The sequence below is a fragment of the Papio anubis genome, chromosome 6 (assembly GCF_008728515.1).
Source record: "Papio anubis isolate 15944 chromosome 6, Panubis1.0, whole genome shotgun sequence".
Taxonomy (NCBI): Eukaryota; Metazoa; Chordata; class Mammalia; order Primates; family Cercopithecidae; genus Papio; species Papio anubis.
In genome coordinates, this window is record NC_044981.1 from 15,474,865 (window position 1) to 15,492,086 (window position 17,222).

General features: G+C 54.1%; 1 protein-coding gene across 6 annotated transcripts in view; it reads left to right on the forward strand.

Moving 5' to 3' along the window:
• Positions 1-17,222, forward strand: part of JARID2 (jumonji and AT-rich interaction domain containing 2) — a 281,067-nt gene that overhangs the window by 257,371 nt on the left and 6,474 nt on the right. For all 6 annotated transcript variants that reach the window (XR_004184202.1, XM_031666928.1, XM_031666930.1 and 3 more), the window contains 8 exons: positions 3,025-3,117; positions 5,649-5,767; positions 5,858-5,928; positions 7,169-7,283; positions 10,050-10,155; positions 10,966-11,148; positions 11,674-11,804; positions 14,947-15,130. Coding sequence is in view for 5 of the 6 variants with exons in the window: in XM_031666928.1 (XP_031522788.1) it covers positions 3,025-3,117; positions 5,649-5,767; positions 5,858-5,928; positions 7,169-7,283; positions 10,050-10,155; positions 10,966-11,148; positions 11,674-11,804; positions 14,947-15,130 (1,002 nt within the window). In the remaining variant the exon portion in view is untranslated. The remainder of the gene's footprint in view (positions 1-3,024; positions 3,118-5,648; positions 5,768-5,857; positions 5,929-7,168; positions 7,284-10,049; positions 10,156-10,965; positions 11,149-11,673; positions 11,805-14,946; positions 15,131-17,222) is intronic.

Below are 17,222 nucleotides of genomic sequence, written 5' to 3' on the forward strand. Positions count from 1 at the left end.
GGTGAGGGTGTTGACTTAGTCCACTTGTGCTGCTGAACTACTACAGACTGGGGAATTTGTAATGAACAGAAATGCATTGGCTCATGGTTGTAGAGCCTGGGAAGTCCAATATCAAGGAACCTAGTGAGGGCCTTCTGGGTGCATTGATGGAACATTGATGCAAGGTGGGGCAGCAAGAGACCCGGTGAGGGAGGGGAAGTCCACTCCACGAAGACACCACGAGTCTATTCCTGCCCGCCCAGGGCCTCGGGTTTCCTTTTCATTAACTGGCTTGCGTGTGCGTGTTGCGTGCAGGATATGCCAGGGATAAGTACCTGGGCTGCGTGCTTTGTTTCCCCTGCATCCCCAGTTCTGTCTCATCCTGGTACTTGACAGCTGCCCAAACCCAGCTGAACTTTTCACTGGCTGGACCCTCAGTGGACGCTGCTCGCTTGTTTTCTCTGCCTCCTCATTTCCATCTGCTCACCTCACTGCCAGCCCAGCGTTGCCAGGTCCTCTCTGTGGAGGGCTATCCCTGATAAAGCCATCAAAATGAATCTCACCATTCACACGCTGTGGAGGGAAGAGTTGGGGATAAACCAGCAAACTGAAACGCGCAGCGTTTCCCCATCTCCGCCAGGTCTCACTGCAGCACAGTCATCCTGAGGAGACTCACCCCTCCAAGAAGCAAGGGAGGCAGAGTCCGTGGCTCTCCTCTTGGCAGCCCTCCCAGCTGGCCTGGCTCTGAAGCAAGGCTTGGGGCTTCCTCCCTTCTCCAGCCTGCCAGTGGGTAGCGGAGCACCTGGGGCCCAGCTGGCCGAGCCCAGCTAAGTTGCCGTCTCTGCTGAATTGCCTGGCACATGCGTGTCCTCTGTGGTTCCAGTTCTGGATTCACTGGGAGGGAAGTGTTCTCTGCTCCAGCCCTCGTGAGCCTGGTGGGGGCGTGTGGCTAGTGGGTTTCTGCTGCACTGGGAACTGGCTGTTGGTTATCGCTAAGCTCTGCCATACCCTCAGGTGCCCATGACTTCCTGACTGCAGGCTCTGGCCTGGCCTTGTAGTTGAGGCAATGCGGGCTTCTGATTCCATCACACATCTTAAAAATACAGAGGAAGAGTTGACTTGACCCCTGGCGTTGCTGCTTCACTTTAAGTCCAGGCCCTGCAGGCCCACCTCAGGCTGCATCTCATATACTTGCACACTTCTCTGGAAAGAGATACTCAGTTTTTCTGACCTGAGACCCTGAGAGGGTTTGGGTCCCTTTTACCTGAGTGTCCTCTCCCATTGCCTAAGGCTGCCTGGTGGCCATGCGGTGTGGGGGTTGCAGGATGCAGCCTGCCAAGACACAACTGCCTTGTATTTGACTTCATAAATGTTCTTAAGAGAAAGTGTGACCCAGAGACTTTAAGCTCTAGGGAATTTTATTTGGTGTTTCCTGAATGTTTTACTGAGAAGCCTTTGTCAGGTAAAGTCACTCACTCCTGTGACTTTGAATAGCCAACTGGTGAAATGAGAAACTGTCATTGTTTTTACTTTTTACTGAGGAAGGCCAATTCTGTGAGTGTATGTTTGATCCGAAAAAGAGGTTTGGATTTTTAAAAACTCACCCTGTCAAGGATATTTCTAGATTTCATCACGGAAATGTACTGGAGCTCTGCGTGGTGGCCATGGCGACGCCCCCAGGCAGCCATGTGCCCACGGGGTGGGGACCCTGCTTGCGCAACTCTCTGTGGCACTGGTGTCCTGGCTGCTGACTTTTGTGTGCTGGTGTCATCCTCACCTTCGCTCATTGCACTCTGCCTTGGTGCAAAATTCAGTCCCTCCTTGTAGTTACCTTTTTTATGTTACAAGAAGCAAACCATTGGGAGTGGCTTAGAATTTGCATGGAAGTATGTTCCTGTAGTTAGAACCCCATCTAGTTCCTTTGCTGTGGGAGAGAAAGGCACAAGCCAGTGTCTCCATACCGACTGCGACTGTGGACCTGACGGCACAAAGCACCTGCTGCTCCCTGTTCTGGCCCTGTCACTTCTACAGGAACGCTGCAGTGTCCAGTGCTCTGCGGGGAAGCCTTCCCTGACCACCCTCCCTCACTCCACATGACACCTGGCGACACCTCCCATCCCATATTTGTGTGGTTGAGGCCTGTGTGTTCCCCAGACTGAACGGAAGCTCCATGAGGCCCAGAGGTGTTGTGTGTTTTTCAGGCACTGCTTTGTCTCCGGCCCCTAGGATTTGGCCTAGTACACAGTAGGTGCTCAGGAGATACTTCTGGACTCAAGTAATAAATTTTCCCGGTCAAGAAAGAAACCATAGCAAGGGTCTTAAGACGGCTTCCCTCTGAAAAACGCACCACATTTGGTGTGGTGGGTAAAGAAGGTGCTGACTCCGGATTCCCAAACTGACACACTCAGCTATTTTATCAAAACAAGCAAATCATTCTGGATGTTATTGGGAACAGGGGCATCGAAGAAGAGGTGCGGAGGGGACAGCAGGTGGTTCTGTGGAAAGAAGGCGACCAGGTTGTAACTTCAATGAAGGCTGCTGCCCTGGCAGGTGTTCATATGGCACGGACTCTCAGGGTGTAGATGTCACCCCAGTTTCTGTTTCTCCAGCTTCTCTCCTGTGGGATCCCTGGTCATGAGTTCCATCAGGTCACAGCTGCTGATAGCTTCCTCACTGGCCTGCAGCAGCCTTTGTCAGCTGAGGGATTCTGCCTCCAGCGCAAGCGGCTTTTTCAGCAGGGCCTTGGAGGGGCCTTCCATGCTTCCGCTCTGCGTCCACTCGGGGCCTCTGGGTGGCAGCCTCTGTTCCTGGCAGAACAATTTGGCCCTCATGAGGGTGATCCTTGGTGGAGTCTTCCCGCTCCTCTTAGCACTGTGGGTTCTTAGAGAATTTCTGCCTTCTCTGCCTGTCATTAACTCAGGATACAAGGTGACCCACAGCCGCAGGGACGCCAAGGGGCAGCGGCCCATGACAGGTGTGTGGCCTCATTTGCAGTAGGGCTCAGCTTTGCTTCTGAAGCTTTACTCTTTTTTTGTTTTGTTTCAGGGAAGGTCTGTTTCTCTAACAACTTTTTATCGAACAGCGAGGAATATCATGAGCATGTGTTTCAGCAAGGAGCCTGCACCAGCCGAAATCGAGGTGAGAGAAGCGGCCCCTCCCGTTGCCTCTCATGATGTGGGAACCACTCGGCGAGCTGGAGGACATCCTTGTCCTGCCCTGACCCCTGCAGCCCGGTGAACTGAAAGGACTCAGACGGGGCTGAGTTCATCCTCTGTGTTGAGCGTGCACCAGGGCAGCCAAATGTTTTAACTTAGGTTGATCTAAACTTGTTCACAAGCCAAAAACACTATAATGAAGGTGGGGAGTTGCTGAGTGCAGGGGGCGGGTTCTGGGCACGTCCCCTGCTCCCCGTCACCATCTCCTCCTACTTGCTCACCCAGCTGCTTCTCACCCCATCCTCTGTGTGTCTGTTATGCAAGAGAATGTTTGGAATCCCTTGAAACCACAGTTGTGCTTTTTCTTCCCTTCTATTTTTTATTTAATGGGATTGGCAGATTGCCATTTTTGTGCTTCTGCCAACTCTCTTCTTTGAGTTAGTATGAGGTTGGAAAGACAGTGAGCACTTCTGTGCCCAGACCAATTAGGGGGAGTTTTTGTGTGCGGCGCTGCAGGACAGAGACCGGATCTGTTTATTTACCTCCCCTCGGCCAGTGCCCAGCTGAGTCCGTGTGAACTTCCAGCTGCTGACGTCGGTGGGCTCTCAGCAGCGCTTGGTCGTGGAAAGGGAAAGAAACCAAACCCGGATTACTGGTTCAGGGCAGCTGCCGACCGGGGAACAGGAGGTATTTGTTGACCACAGCCTTATCTTTTGGTGTGTGACAGGCTTTTGCTGCCGTTTTTTTTTTTTTTTTTTCTTTTAATGCCACCTCTTTCAAATAAAATCCAGGGTCGGTTTGCCCCATGTATACATGCTGACCACTGGGGGTTCAGGTATCTTGTTTTGCCTAGGTTTTGGACATGTGACCTTCAAACCTGCTCAGACCAGGATGGCTGGTCACCCTCCCTGGGTGGTGCTTGCTGCCCCACCTCCTGAAAGCAATTGTCAGAGCTTAGGATGTCCAGCCCTGTGGCCTGACGCTGCTTTCCTAGTGTGAGGAATTAGAGGTTTACCTTTAGCACCATCTTTATCTGTCTTAGGACTTAGGTCTCTACTTAGGTGCGGGAGCTGCCTACGCTGTGTACCCTGGGTGCGGCCACTGAACGTCACGCAGTGGCCTGACACCCGACCTGTGGCTGTGATTACTATGCTGCAGCCGCCACTGCCTCACCCATCACCAGCCACGATGTCAGCTGAACCCTGGTCTAGGACACGTGTGGCTGCCGCAGCTGCTTCCACAGCACGCGTTGTGTTTGTGGTAGAGATGTCAGGTGGAGGAAACTTGGCTTTCTGGGGCTGAGCATTGGACCTGGGAAGAGGCCTTTGTTGCCAAACAGCACGTGTCCTGTGGGCATCTCCCCAGAGGTGCAGAAGTTTATTACTATCCGTAATGTGCATGAAAGCTTAGCTCATCTTACAGCCTCTTATTCAGGAATTAATTCCCTCTGAAAGTCTGGATTTTGCTCTAGCGGTTGTGTAAATATTTAAACACAAAGGAGAGATTCGCTGGAATTTAAACTTCAGGCCTGGATTACCTAGTTTCTTGTGCTCTGTCTTCCAAAAAAGGCCAGTGGACAGCCCCTGGAGTTGGCCACCAGCTGGGAGGAGTCCCTTCCTTCCCTTCCCACATCGTTACGGACCCACCAGAAGCTGGTCGCCCTCAGTTTCAGCAAATGCATGGCAGGATTGGACACTCAGGGAGTCTGTTGAGGGAATCCAGTCGTTTAATGTGGAATTCGTTCTTGATTTGTGGAGGTCTGACTCCGCCAGGTGGACCCCCTCTTTGTGGAAGTCAACGCAGTGTTGAGGAAAGTGGTTTCGGCGTTGCTAGTAGCACTTCGTTGAGCTTAACTGGACCCTTTGATGTTGGGTGCTTGTAAGTTAGGCTTCTTCCCTAAATGTGGTTCCAGCTTTACCGAGGTTTGTGAGATGAGGAAAGAGGACTTAGTGCTTCTGGAGTGATCACTGAGAACAAAGTGGAAGGTGACTGCGCGGGGAAGCTTGTCTCGAGGGAGCCTGGGCACCGCTGCTTGCCTGCAGTCAAAGCATGTTCTGACCCGTTCTTTGTCCCCATATTTGTTTAGATGGAACATAAGTCACTTTGGAAGCTTTTTGTAATTGGCAGTTACTGTGCTTAGCATAATGTCCTCCAGGTTCATCCATGTTGTAGCACGCGTGAGAACTGACGTCCTTTTACAAGGTCATGGTATGGAGTAGATTTTGTTCATCCATCTGCGGATGGGATACTGTGGTGGCTTCACCTTTTGGCTGTTGGGAATAACACTGCATAACATGGGTGAGACTCTGCTTTCTGGCATTTGGAGGATATGCTTGGAGGTGACCTGTCATTGCTTTCTGCGTTAGTGTCCTGCTGGAGACACTCTGCAAAGAGAGCGTCTGTTCTGAGGGGCGTGTGCACCAGACATTCGTGTCCCAGTTTTGTTGGGTTGAACTGTGCTCTGTGGCTGCAGCACCTTAGGGGTGCTGACCAGCCCTTTCCTGTTCCCTGCAGCAAGAGTACTGGAGGCTAGTGGAAGAGAAGGACTGCCATGTGGCAGTGCACTGTGGCAAGGTGGACACCAACACTCATGGCAGCGGATTCCCAGTGGGAAAATCGGAGCCCTTTTCAAGGTAACCTGGGATTCTCTCGTCCGTGTTCTTGGGGATGTGACTGCATCCTTCCCCGCCAGTCTGTAACGTCCCTCGTCTTCCCCTTTGCAGGCATGGATGGAACCTCACCGTCCTCCCCAATAACACAGGGTCCATCCTGCGTCACCTCGGTGCTGTGCCTGGTAAGTCTGACTGTGGCCACCTGCCTGTGGCAGCTGTGACCATGAGTCCTACTCACTGAGAATCAGGGCTGGGAAATCCCTTCTAAGCACTGCCAGGGAGGGATGGGGTCTTCAGGCATACAGGACATACGTTGAAAATTGATTTTTAGGCTGGGCGCGGTGGCTCAAGCCTGTAATCCCAGCACTTTGGGAGGCCAAGATGGGTGGATCACGAGGTCAGGAGATCAAGACCATCCTGGCTAACCCGGTGAAACCCCATCTCTACTACAAAATACAAAAAACTAGCCGGGCGAGGTGGCGGGCACCTGTAGTCCCAGCTACAGGGAGGCTGAGGCAGGAGAATGGTGTAAACCCAGGAGGCGGAGCTTGCAGTGAGCTGAGATCCGGCCACTGCACTCCAGCCTGGGCGACAAAGCGAGACTCCGTCTCAACAAAAAAAAAAAAAAAAAAAAAAAGAAAGAAAGAAAAGAAAAAAAATTTTTAGAAATGAAAGGAGTAGCATGATGGTTGGTGAATTCAGTAGAAAAGGTGGAAAGGTGAACCACATGGCCGAGTCTAGAGCTAGAAGAAGCTTAGTGGCCAACTTTGAACTTTGAAATAGCTGCTTTCAAAGCTGAAGTCACAATTCCTAAAGGCTACTGCAGGCTGAAATCATAATTCTCAAGATGGTCAGTAGGCTCGCAAGAGATGGATGGATGCTTTGCAAGCTTTAGGGAAAACCAGGGGGTCATGGAGGTTGTGGTCACTATGAATGTGAAGGCCCAGGCCTTGGGGAAGGCGGTTAGGAACCTGTCCAGGTCCTGGAACCTGGCTCATTTCTGAGCTGAGCCAAGGAGCCCTGTGCCCTACTCACCCTGCTCAGAGGCCTCGCCAGCAAAGGGGCTTTCTTGCTTTCTGCCTCTGGCCCTGATGGGGGCTTTTGGGTTTGGTGCCTCTGGTCCTCAGCCTTGGGGCTTGGGGCTGCTGGTTCCTCGGCATTCCTCACCAGGTCAGGTTCCTGTGGCCACCTCCTCATGAGGCCGACGTGCTGCTACTGTTTTGAAACAGTGTTCATATTCTCCCACTTCTGTAAAGGAAGCAGGAAAGAGCAGGTACCTTCTGCTCACTGTCTTTTGTCTGACTTTGAGTCCCATTTCTTTTCCTTCTTGTTTTAGGAGAAGAAAGAGAATTTTACTTACTGTTCCTTTGAGACGTTGTTGCCTAGCCTTTAAAAACGCGCTTTTCACTCTTGCTGTTTTAGGAGTGACTATTCCCTGGCTAAATATTGGCATGGTCTTTTCTACCTCATGCTGGTCTCGAGACCAAAATCACCTTCCATACATTGACTACTTACACACTGGTGCTGACTGCATTTGGTGAGTACACGGCCGCGGGTGGGAGGGGAGGGACTGCAGAAAGTCATATTACCACATTAAGTGGGGCCTGCGGGTAACCTCTTGTCCAGGTGGTTCCACATGCTTGAGAACTTGCTTCTCTGTGTTCAGGCCTGTCCTGCGTTCCCTGCCGAGGCCTTGGGCTGGGATCGCCTCCCTCTGTTGGAAGGTGCTGGAGAATGTTGTAACACTCTCTGATGATGTGCAAAACTTTTCATATGCTTAGTGGCCATTTAAGTTCCCTTTTCTGAATTACCTGCTTAGGTCTGTTTTTGTTTGTTTGTTTTGTTTTGTTATGGATTAGTCACTTTTTCTTGTGGGTTTCCAAGAGTTATTTTCACCTTTGGGTTAAGGAACAGTAGTAAAAGTGCCTCACAAAGTTAACCAGTAGTAGTGACTGTGTCATCAGCCCTCTGTGAACTGAATATGAACCGTGGCATTTCATGATTGGTTGTTTTCAGCCTCTCTGTAGAGCCAGTGTTTCCTCATCTATCGGTGGCTCTGCGGGGAGTAGAGTTGACTTGGGACTCTCGTTCCTGCCGTGTGGAGACGCGCACGTTGTGTACCCCGCGGAGTCTGTTGCCTGGCGAGGTGTTTTGGGTCCCCACCTGTGATCCTGACTCTCACTGTACCCATCCCTGATCGAGGCTGGACTCGGGTGTCTTTGTTTACGGCGGCAGATGGGAAATGACTAGAAATAATCAGATGTCTTGTCGTCTGATCGTTTACCGGCATGCCGTCCATGCCATGCTAACTGTGTTTATTGCCCTAATGGGGTGATTAAGCGTTCTTTATTAAAATAAACAAAGTCTTAGGACTCATGTTCTCCCTCCGTGCAGCCAGCGTCGGCTGCAGCCGCCTGGTTTTGGCTTTTCTGGTGAGTGGTGCCGTCGACACGAGGGAGCCCTCCCTTCCCATGTGGGTCTGTGCGCCGTGGACGGTGAGCACGGCGTCCTGCAGGTCCACAGTGATGGGCCCGGGAAGCCCAGGCTGTTGCCTGTGGAGCGGGGACTGACAGGAGCCTTGGGGCTGAGCCAGGCCCGGCCACAGCTGGGGAGGGGACAGCCAGGACAATCCCGAGAGGTGCCTTTGCCTCCGGAAGAAGTGTGGCCTGTGGGGAGTTACACTGGCTGTGGCTGTGCATGGCCTGCTGTTCCTGGGGTCGCCCCCAGACCAGTGACCTGAGGCCCGAGTTTCTTCCGTGTGGGTTTGCTTATGGCTTGACGTTGAGTCACAGATAGCAAAATGTGATGTCCCGTGTGGGCTTTTTGAAGTCTTACCCGTGGAACCTCATTGAGGGAGAGAAAGAAAAGGCAGGGGTAGGATCAGAGGACATGATGGTGTGTAGTTTTTCTTAAAACATGTGATTTAGGTTAGAAACCCTGTATGTAAATTACCAATCAGTAACAGAATATGTTGGCATTGAAAATAACATGAGCGTTTAAAAAAAATTCTTAAATGTGGCTGTTGCCTTCACTGAGCAACTGAACCCAGGATTTGGCCTCAGAGAGAAACGTTTTCGTCACAGACACTTAGGGGCCGCAGTCGCTGCCTGCTGTGCAAAGGCGGGCCCTGGACCTGGGGGACGGGGGCTGTTGGGAGGGGCTGGCGGTGTTGCCCTGAGCTGCTGGCCCACGTCTTTGTTTTTAGTGGTGGCTGGTGGCTTCACTGGTTTAGCATCCTGAAGATCTGTCCGGCCCCTCTCCACACTGATGTCCTCCTCTTGCCCGGGGAGGAGCCCCTCAGACAGCCTGAGACGCCCAGGTGCAGGGCAGCCATCCCTGCACCCCTGCCCTGCAGGGGCCTCCCCTCACATGCCCGTCATTCATGCTGTGCGCCTGGCACCAGGGGCGTCACATGTTGTGAGTGGACGTGTGGCCCTGGTGGGCTCCTTGGGACACCGAGGACACGGGCAAAACCCCCTCCCCTCCCTGTGATTGCCGTGAGGAGGCCGCATAGGTCACTTTCTACCTGTACCTCCCACCTTTTCTCACACTCGAGGACCCCTGCCAGCCTCACGCTTAGACCCTGGAGGGTCTGGGAGCCACCACTTCCCCAGGCCACCCTCTGACGCAGTCCTGTGTGCCCTGATCCTCCTGTGTGGGCTGGGTCCTGACACACAGAACTCCCCAGTGGGGAGCAGAGCTGGGGGCCGCTAGGTATCCCCGGAGCCCCACTTCGCCACAGTGTCCGCCAAGGAGTTGGCCTTGAGGTGGTGCATGTGCCTGAGCCTGGCTCTTCCCCAACTCTGTGCATTTGTAGAGGGCAGGGTTTACTGTCCTGGCTGGAGGGCCGAGGGAGCCACATATTCCTCGTCAGGACATTGTCATGTCCTGCTTCTGCGGTGGTCTCTGTTAACAGAAGAAGGGTGCAGTGCCGGAGCCTCAGAAGAGGCCCGTGGAGGCTGTAGTGTGTCTGGTTCTGGTTTATAGGGGTTTGTGAACATCTGTTTCTGGTTTGAAGGCTTTTTGGCTCACCAGGTGGGTCAGATCTGCGGAAAAGATGAGCACCTTGCATCGCGGTGCGCTGCGGTTTGGCTGTGTGCTACGTGGACGTGGCACTTGCTGCCGTGGGAAATAGGAGCCAGTGGTGACCAGGCACCCGGCCAGGCCAGGGCACTGTCCCTGCTGGCGTGGAGCAGAGCCTCTCCCATGTGCTCGGGTCCCTGAGGGTGACGGGGGTGGCCCAGTACATGCAGGAGGCCCTTGTCAAGTCTCTGCTTGTCTCTTGTGTCTCTCAATGACCCAGGTATTGCATTCCTGCTGAGGAGGAGAACAAGCTGGAAGACGTGGTCCACACCCTGCTGCAAGCCAATGGCACCCCAGGGCTGCAGATGCTGGAAAGCAACGTCATGGTGCGTCCACTCAGCCGCCGCCTCCAGCAGGAACTGTAGGACCTCCTAGGCACTTGAACATGGTTTCCCATGAACCTGCTTTTCAAAGGCAATGAGAACACAGCAAAACAAATCCCCAGGGTGCAAAGGGAAAGGTCCTCAGACACAAAAGCCAAACTGACCATCCATCAGATTGCACAGGGCGCTGGGGTTTTGCACGGCCTTTGCATCTGTTTTGGGGCTTGTTCATGTTGAGGGCTGCTGTGGACTCTGGGTTTTCTTGTGCCCGCTGCTTCCTACCTTCTGGGCACATGAGAGGAATGAGTACAAAGGCTTCTTCACTTGTTTTCAGGAAGTCATGGGGCTGGTGAGCTCCTGGGAGGTGCTGCTTTGGGCTGTGTTCTGACCAGCTTCTCTGGCCTCTGCTGACCCTGCTGGTCCAGCCTGTCCATCTTAGAGAAGAGATGGACGGGGGACTCTTTTGTAAGCGCAGCCTGTGGGCCTGTGGCCTACTTGGCTCTGGAGATGAGCCTGGCAGTCTCCTGGTTGTGTAACCTTGTCCCGTTTCCAGCCCCTGGCATTGCCAGGTGGGGACAGAGGGGCCTGTGTGGTCATCATGTCCTCAGCTGTGCATGAACCTGTCATCACTCTGGGGCCAGTGCAATTTAGAACTTCTTCTTGTGTTATGAATGACATCTTTTTATTTTCCACATAAAGCAATCTTGTCTCCTTGAGAGCAGGCCTCTTAGGGTGCGCATGCCTCACCTGAAGACTGAAGGTGTCCCGGCGCACAGGGAGGGGGTGTGCCTCAGCCTGGCCCTGTCTCCCCAGATCTCCCCGGAGGTGCTGTGCAAAGAGGGGATCAAGGTGCACAGGACCGTGCAGCAGAGTGGCCAGTTTGTCGTCTGCTTCCCGGGATCCTTTGTGTCCAAAGTGTGCTGTGGGTACAGCGTGTCTGAAACCGTGCACTTTGCTACCACCCAGTGGACAAGTATGGGCTTTGAGACCGCCAAGGTAAGCAGAGCCAGCCTCCTCCCGCTGGCTGCCCCCGCATCCATGTGAGCGCCGTGCGTCATTGCACACAGAAGCAGCCCTGCATGTGCGTGTCTATCTGTAGATAGTTCCTTTTGGAATATGTCTTTGAAATTCTTAGGAGGTGGTTGAAAGGTCTTCTAGGAGTGAAAAGTTAGGGATTTGTTTGTATCACAAAAAGTTTTGATCAGACCGTTACTGACAGGACCCCTCCAGTATTGGAAAACTACTGAAGATACTTAAGGTAATTGCTTAGAATGAATGGACAGAGAACCTCCACCCATCGTGAGGTGGTGGCAGCTGCCTCTGGGCAGTGGCGAAGTGCTGTGACTTCTCCTGGTATGTGGTGCCTTTCTCACAGGGAGGCAAAGTTTTGAAGAGTTTTTAATCCAAATGCAATTCAAGATTTAGAAATTCGGACAGCTGGCCTGCCCCTCCACCAAGAAGAAGCTTGACAGCTGCCTAGTCATGAAAATCCACGCTAAAGGGATGTGACTCCTCTTTCAGGAAATGAAGCGTCGCCATATAGCTAAGCCATTCTCCATGGAGAAGTTACTCTACCAGATTGCACAAGCAGAAGCAAAGAAAGAAAACGGGCCCACTCTCAGTACCATCTCAGCCCTTCTGGACGAGCTCAGGTAACAGACTCGGGGTTCTGGGAGACCCCCAGGGCCCACGTCAGAGAGCTTGACCTGGCTGCCCTTCGGGGGCTTAGCCGGGTAGACGCCCGGGGTGAGCAGACAGCGCTCCCTGCCTGCAGCCGCAGAGCCCCTTGGCACTGCACGGCTCATGTGATGCTTTTCCAGATGGGCAGAGGCTCAGGGTGTGCTGGTTTTTATTTTAACATTATTTTAGAAAATAATTTCCCCTTGATGTTTGGACTCCGAACCTCCAGCACCAAGAGGTTCCTCCTCTCTGTGGGATTGACTGCAAGGGGGGCTCCCGACCCCTGACACGTACTTGCTGACCCACTGCGTCAGAGCCTGGCTCTGCACCAGTTAGGGGAAGGCGTGGATAGCTGCCCCCGGTCCTCCACCCTCCATTTTCTTGCCAACCTCTGTGTGTGTGCTGTGTGTCTGTGTGTGTGTAGAGGTGTGTGTGTGGTGGTGTGTGTGGGGGTGTGGGGGTGTGTGTGTGTGGTGTGCGTGTGTGTGTGGGGTGTGTGGGGTGTGGTGTGCGTATGTGTGGTGTGTGTGTGTGGGGTGTGGTGTGCGTGTGTGGGGTGTGTGGTATGTGTGTGGTGTGTGTGTGTGTGTGTGGGGTGTGGGGGTGTGTGGGAGGTGTGTGGTAATGGTGTGCGTATGTGTGGTGTGTGTGTGTGTAGTGTGTGTGTGTGGGGGGTGTGCGTGTGTGTGGTTTGTGTGTGTGTGTGGGGGGTGTGTGGAGGTGTGGGTAATGCGTATGTGTAAGTGTGTGTAGAAATTGTGTGTGGTGTGCATATGTGGGGTGTGTGTGTGGTGTGCGTATGTGTGGTGTGCGTGTGTGGTGTGTGTGTGGGGGGTGTGTGGGTTGTGTGTGGTGTGCGGGTTGTGTGTGGGTGCGTGTGTGTGGGGTGTGTGTGTTGTGGGGTGTGTGGGGTGTGTTGTGGGGTGTGTGTGGGCGGGTATGTGTGTTGGTGTGTGTGGGGGTGTGTGTGTGGTGTGTGTGTGGCGTGTGTGTTGGGTGTGGTGTGAGGTGTGTGGTGTGGCCAGAGTGCGTGTGTGTAGAATTGTATGTGTAGGGTATGTGTGTAGAAGTGTGTAGAGGTGTGTGGTAAGAAGTGTGTGTAGAGGTGTGTGTGAGGTGTGTAGGGTGTGTGTGTAGAGGTGTGTGGTTGTGTGGGGTGTGTGTGTAGAGGTGTGTTGTAAGTGTGTGTGGGACAGGTATGTGTTGTAGAGTGTGTGTGGGGTGTGTGTGTGGTGTGTGTGTGGTGGTGTAGGAGTGTGTGGGGTGTGTGTGTGGGGGTGTGTGTGTGGGGTGTGTGTGTGGGGTGTGTGTTGGGTGTGGTGTATGTTGTGTGGTGTGTGGGAGTGGCGTGTGGGGGTGTGTGTGGTTATGCTTAGGTATGGTATGTGTATGAAGTGTGTTGTAGAGGTAATATTATTGGCTGAGTATATGTTATCGTAAGGAGTGTGTGTAGAAGTGTGTGTGTGGTGTGTGTGTGTGCGTGTGTGTTGGAAGTGTGGTGTGTGGTGTGTGGGGTGCGTGTGTGTGGGGTGTGTGTGGGGGTGGTGTGGGGTGTGTGTGTGGGGGTGTGTGTGGGGTGTGTGTGTGGGGTGTGTGTGGGGTGTGTGTGTGGGGGTGTGTGTGGGGGGTGTGTGGAAGGGTGTGTGTGTGTGGGGGTGTGTGGTGTGGAGTGTGGTGTGTGTGTGGAAATTATGTGTTAGGTGTGTGTGGCCAGGTATATGTGTATTTGTAGAATTGTGTGTGGGGAGTGTGTGTGTGGTGTGTGTGTGGCGTGTGTGTTGGGTGTGGTGTGGGGTGTGTGGTGTGTGGGGTGCGTGTGTGTGGTGTGGGGTGTGTGTGGGGGTGTGTGTGGGTGTGTGTGTGTGGAGTGTGTGTGTGGGAGTGTGTGTGGGGGTGTGTGGGGTGTGTGTGTGTGCAGGGGTGTGTGTGGGGTGTGTGTGTGGGGGTGTGTGTGGGGTGTGTGTGGGGGTGTGTGGGGTGTGTGTGGGGTGTGGTGTGTGGGAAGGGTGTGTGTGTGGGGGTGTGGTGTGGGAATATTAATGAGGTATGTGTGTAGAAGTGTGTATGCAAGTGTGTGTGAATTTATGTAGAGTGTAGTGTGTGTGTAAGAAGTGTATTTATTAGAGGTATGTGTGGCGGAGTATGTGTGGTTGGCTAGGGTGTGTGTGCGAAAGGGGTGTGTGTGTGGTGTGTGTGTATGGCGTGTGTGTTGGGAGTGGTGTAGGGTGTGTATGTGGTGTGTGGGAGATGCGTGTGTGTGGGGTGTGTGTGGGGTGTGTGGGGTGTGTGTGTGGGGTGTGTGTGGGGTGTGGTGTGGTTGTGTGGGGTGTGTGTAGAAATTGTGTATTAGGGTGTGTGGAGTGTGTGTGTGGTGTGGTGGTAGGGTGTGTGGGGGTGTGTGGGTTGTTTGTGGTGTGCGTATGTGTGGTGTGTTGTGGGGTGTGTGGGGGGTGTGTTGTGGGGTGTGTGTGTGGGGTATGTGTTGTGGGGTGTGTGTGGGGTATGTGTGTTGTGGGGGTGTGTGTGGTGGTATGTGTGTTGTGTGTGTGGCGTGTGTGTTGGGTGTGGTGTGGGGGTGTGTGTGTGGGGGTGTGGTGTGTGGGGTGTGTGTGGGGTGTGTGTGGGGTGTGTGGGGTGTGTGTGTGTGGGGTGTTGTGTGGCGGGGGTGTGTATGTGTGTGTGGAGCAGGTCAGGGCGGACGCTGAGCAGAGTGGTGCCTGTGTAACCCTCTTCTCTCTTCCCTACCGTGTAGTACTCGGTGCTTCTCCCATCCTGGAGCAAGGCTCTGGGTTGTGTGTGAGCACATGAAGTTTGAACTTTTGGTGATAGTATCTTGACTCTCTCCTGGGCTTGGGACACAGGGAGAAGCCCTTACTAGGTGGCCGTGGTTTTGCAGGCGTTGTGACGCCTGCATTACTAAGTCTGGCCACAGAGTAGCCTCATCAGCCAGGGCTGCCACTGACCTGTGGACTAAGGCACCTGGGGAGGTGAGCTGGGCTCTGAACCCTGAGCAGGCCTCACTTCTGACAGGAGGGCGTGTCTGGAGGGAGGCCGGTGTGGGGAGTGCATGGCCGGCTGTCACTAAAGGCGTGGGCCGTCCCCCGTGTCTGGCAGGGATACAGAGCTGCGGCAGCGCAGGCAGCTGTTCGAGGCTGGCCTCCACTCCTCCGCGCGCTACGGCAGCCATGACGGCAGCAGCACGGTGGCGGACGGGAAGAAAAAGCCTCGAAAGTGGCTGCAGTTGGAGACGTCGGAGAGGAGGTGTCAGATCTGCCAGCACCTGTGCTACCTGTCTATGGTGAGCCCACCTGGCACAGCCAGCACCCTCGTGTGCAGTGCTTCGCCTGAGAGCTCCAGGGTTGCCCCCAGAAGAGGGAGGGTGCTCTCTGCACAGGAGACCTGCTGTGCTCCCATCTCTGGAACTGGCTGTGGGACCTCAGCAGAGCTTCTTACCTCTGGAGGCGGCTGCCTCATCCGCAGTGACCAGGCCACACAGAGGCTGTCCCTCTACTCTGCCCACACGTGGCCCTCTCTCGGTCCCGCGGTGCCTCCTTCCTCCTTGGGGAGCAGGTGGCCTCCCTCCCCGCCCTACTTTGTCACCCCAGCCCCCACGCACTCTGCTCTTCATACTTTTTGAGACGGTCAGGGGCGGGTTTCCCATAGTGCTGGGCAGCGTCTGCCACCCCCCGCCCAGTGACCTGTGCTTGGTGGACTTGGGCCCATGGCCTCTGCCCTTTGGCTCTGTTCTTGGCTTCCTGGTTCTGCTCAGTTACATGATCTGCCTCAGCCCCCAAGGACTTGGGAATCTGTCCTTGGTGAAAGCTGATGCTCCCCCTGTCCCATCTGGGATCAGAGATGCTTTTCTGGCACAGCCACTCCAGGCTACAGCAGACTGCGTTCCTCTCGCCTTCTCGACTGTACCCTGCCGGCCTCCTTGTGACCACCTGCCTTCCCCAGCTTTGGGCTTAATAACAAACACTGCCTCCTCCTCTGCTTGCCCTGTCCTAGACCAGAGGTGGGCTCAGAAAAGCCCTTCCATGGCAACTGGATGGCTGTGGCCCTCACCATGCTTCTTCCAGTCCTCCCTTGACCTCTCAGCAGGCAGCTGTCCTGACACACTCTGGGCAGGGATGCCCAGCTGGCACTGCAGATGGCTCCACGCCACTACACACCTTAGCCTGGAACAGAGAGCATGCCCGACGGGCCTGACCTGCCTCCCTGGGCCTCTTCCCTTTCCACAGTGCCTCACTCCTCCAGTGCAGAAGCCTCCATACGCTGTGGTGCCTGTGTCCCACAGGTGTCCCCTCCAGCTGCACATTCCCCTAGGGGCCAGTGCCTCTGCGTCCCTGCTTGTCCACGGTCGGCCAGGACTGAGACCTGGGTCGACTCTCCTTGGCCTCCGAGTGTGACTGGGTCAGCTGCAGCCTCACTTGGTCACCGGCGTGCCCGCGTAGAAGAGGAGGACACGACCTCTCCCCGGATGAGTCAGGTGGGGCAGCACGTTTGAAGAGCTGAAAGAAACTCCGTGTGTCCTCGTCTCCTCCTTACCTAAGGACGCAACTCATGGTGTATCCGATGGGCACTTTCAAGGCCTCAGTGAGAACAGTTGCCTCTTTAGAGGCTCCCACCCCCTCTGCGTGCGGCTGGTCCTGGGAGGTTCCGCGTTGTGGCATTGTGGGGACAAGCATGATCCGTGACCGCCTGTCTGTGGTTTCCTTCTATCTGGTTTTTCCCCCAGACTTCTCAAAATGTATTACCTAGAGCCATTCTGTTCTTAAAATGATAAGCATTTTCCCAGATCTTCAAAGTACCTTATGAACATCACTGATAAAAGCTGCATAGCTTGGTGTGCTCTTTCTTTTCTTTTCTTTTTTCCTTTTTTTTTTTTTTTTGGGGCAGTGCCATCCTGTGCCCAGGCTGGAGTGCGGTGGTGTGATCCTGTCTCACTGGAGCCTCAGCCTCCGGAGTAGCTGGGATAGCAGGTGTAGCACCACGCCCGGCTAACTTTTATTTTTGGTAGAGGTGGGGTTCTGCTATGTTACCCATAGGCTGCCTACTTCAGCCTCCCAGAGCCCTGGGATTACAGGCATGGGTCACTGCGCACAGCTGTCCATCCTCTTGCTGGAACACTCTATTCATTGTCCATGTGTGTGAGGGCTGTATGGTGGTTACACCTGGGGGTGAAGCTGGTCTGTCCATGTGAGGTGGCACCAGGTGGCCTCATTTTCAAGCCATCCTTCAGAAACTTCAGAGTTGTCACGTGGCATTCCCTGTCAGCCTGAAAGTTATTTTCAAAAGAATATATTGTGAGGCTGGGTATGGTAGGCTAATCCCAGTGCTCTGGGAGGCAAAGATGGGCAGATCACTCAAGGCCTGGAGTGCGAGACCAG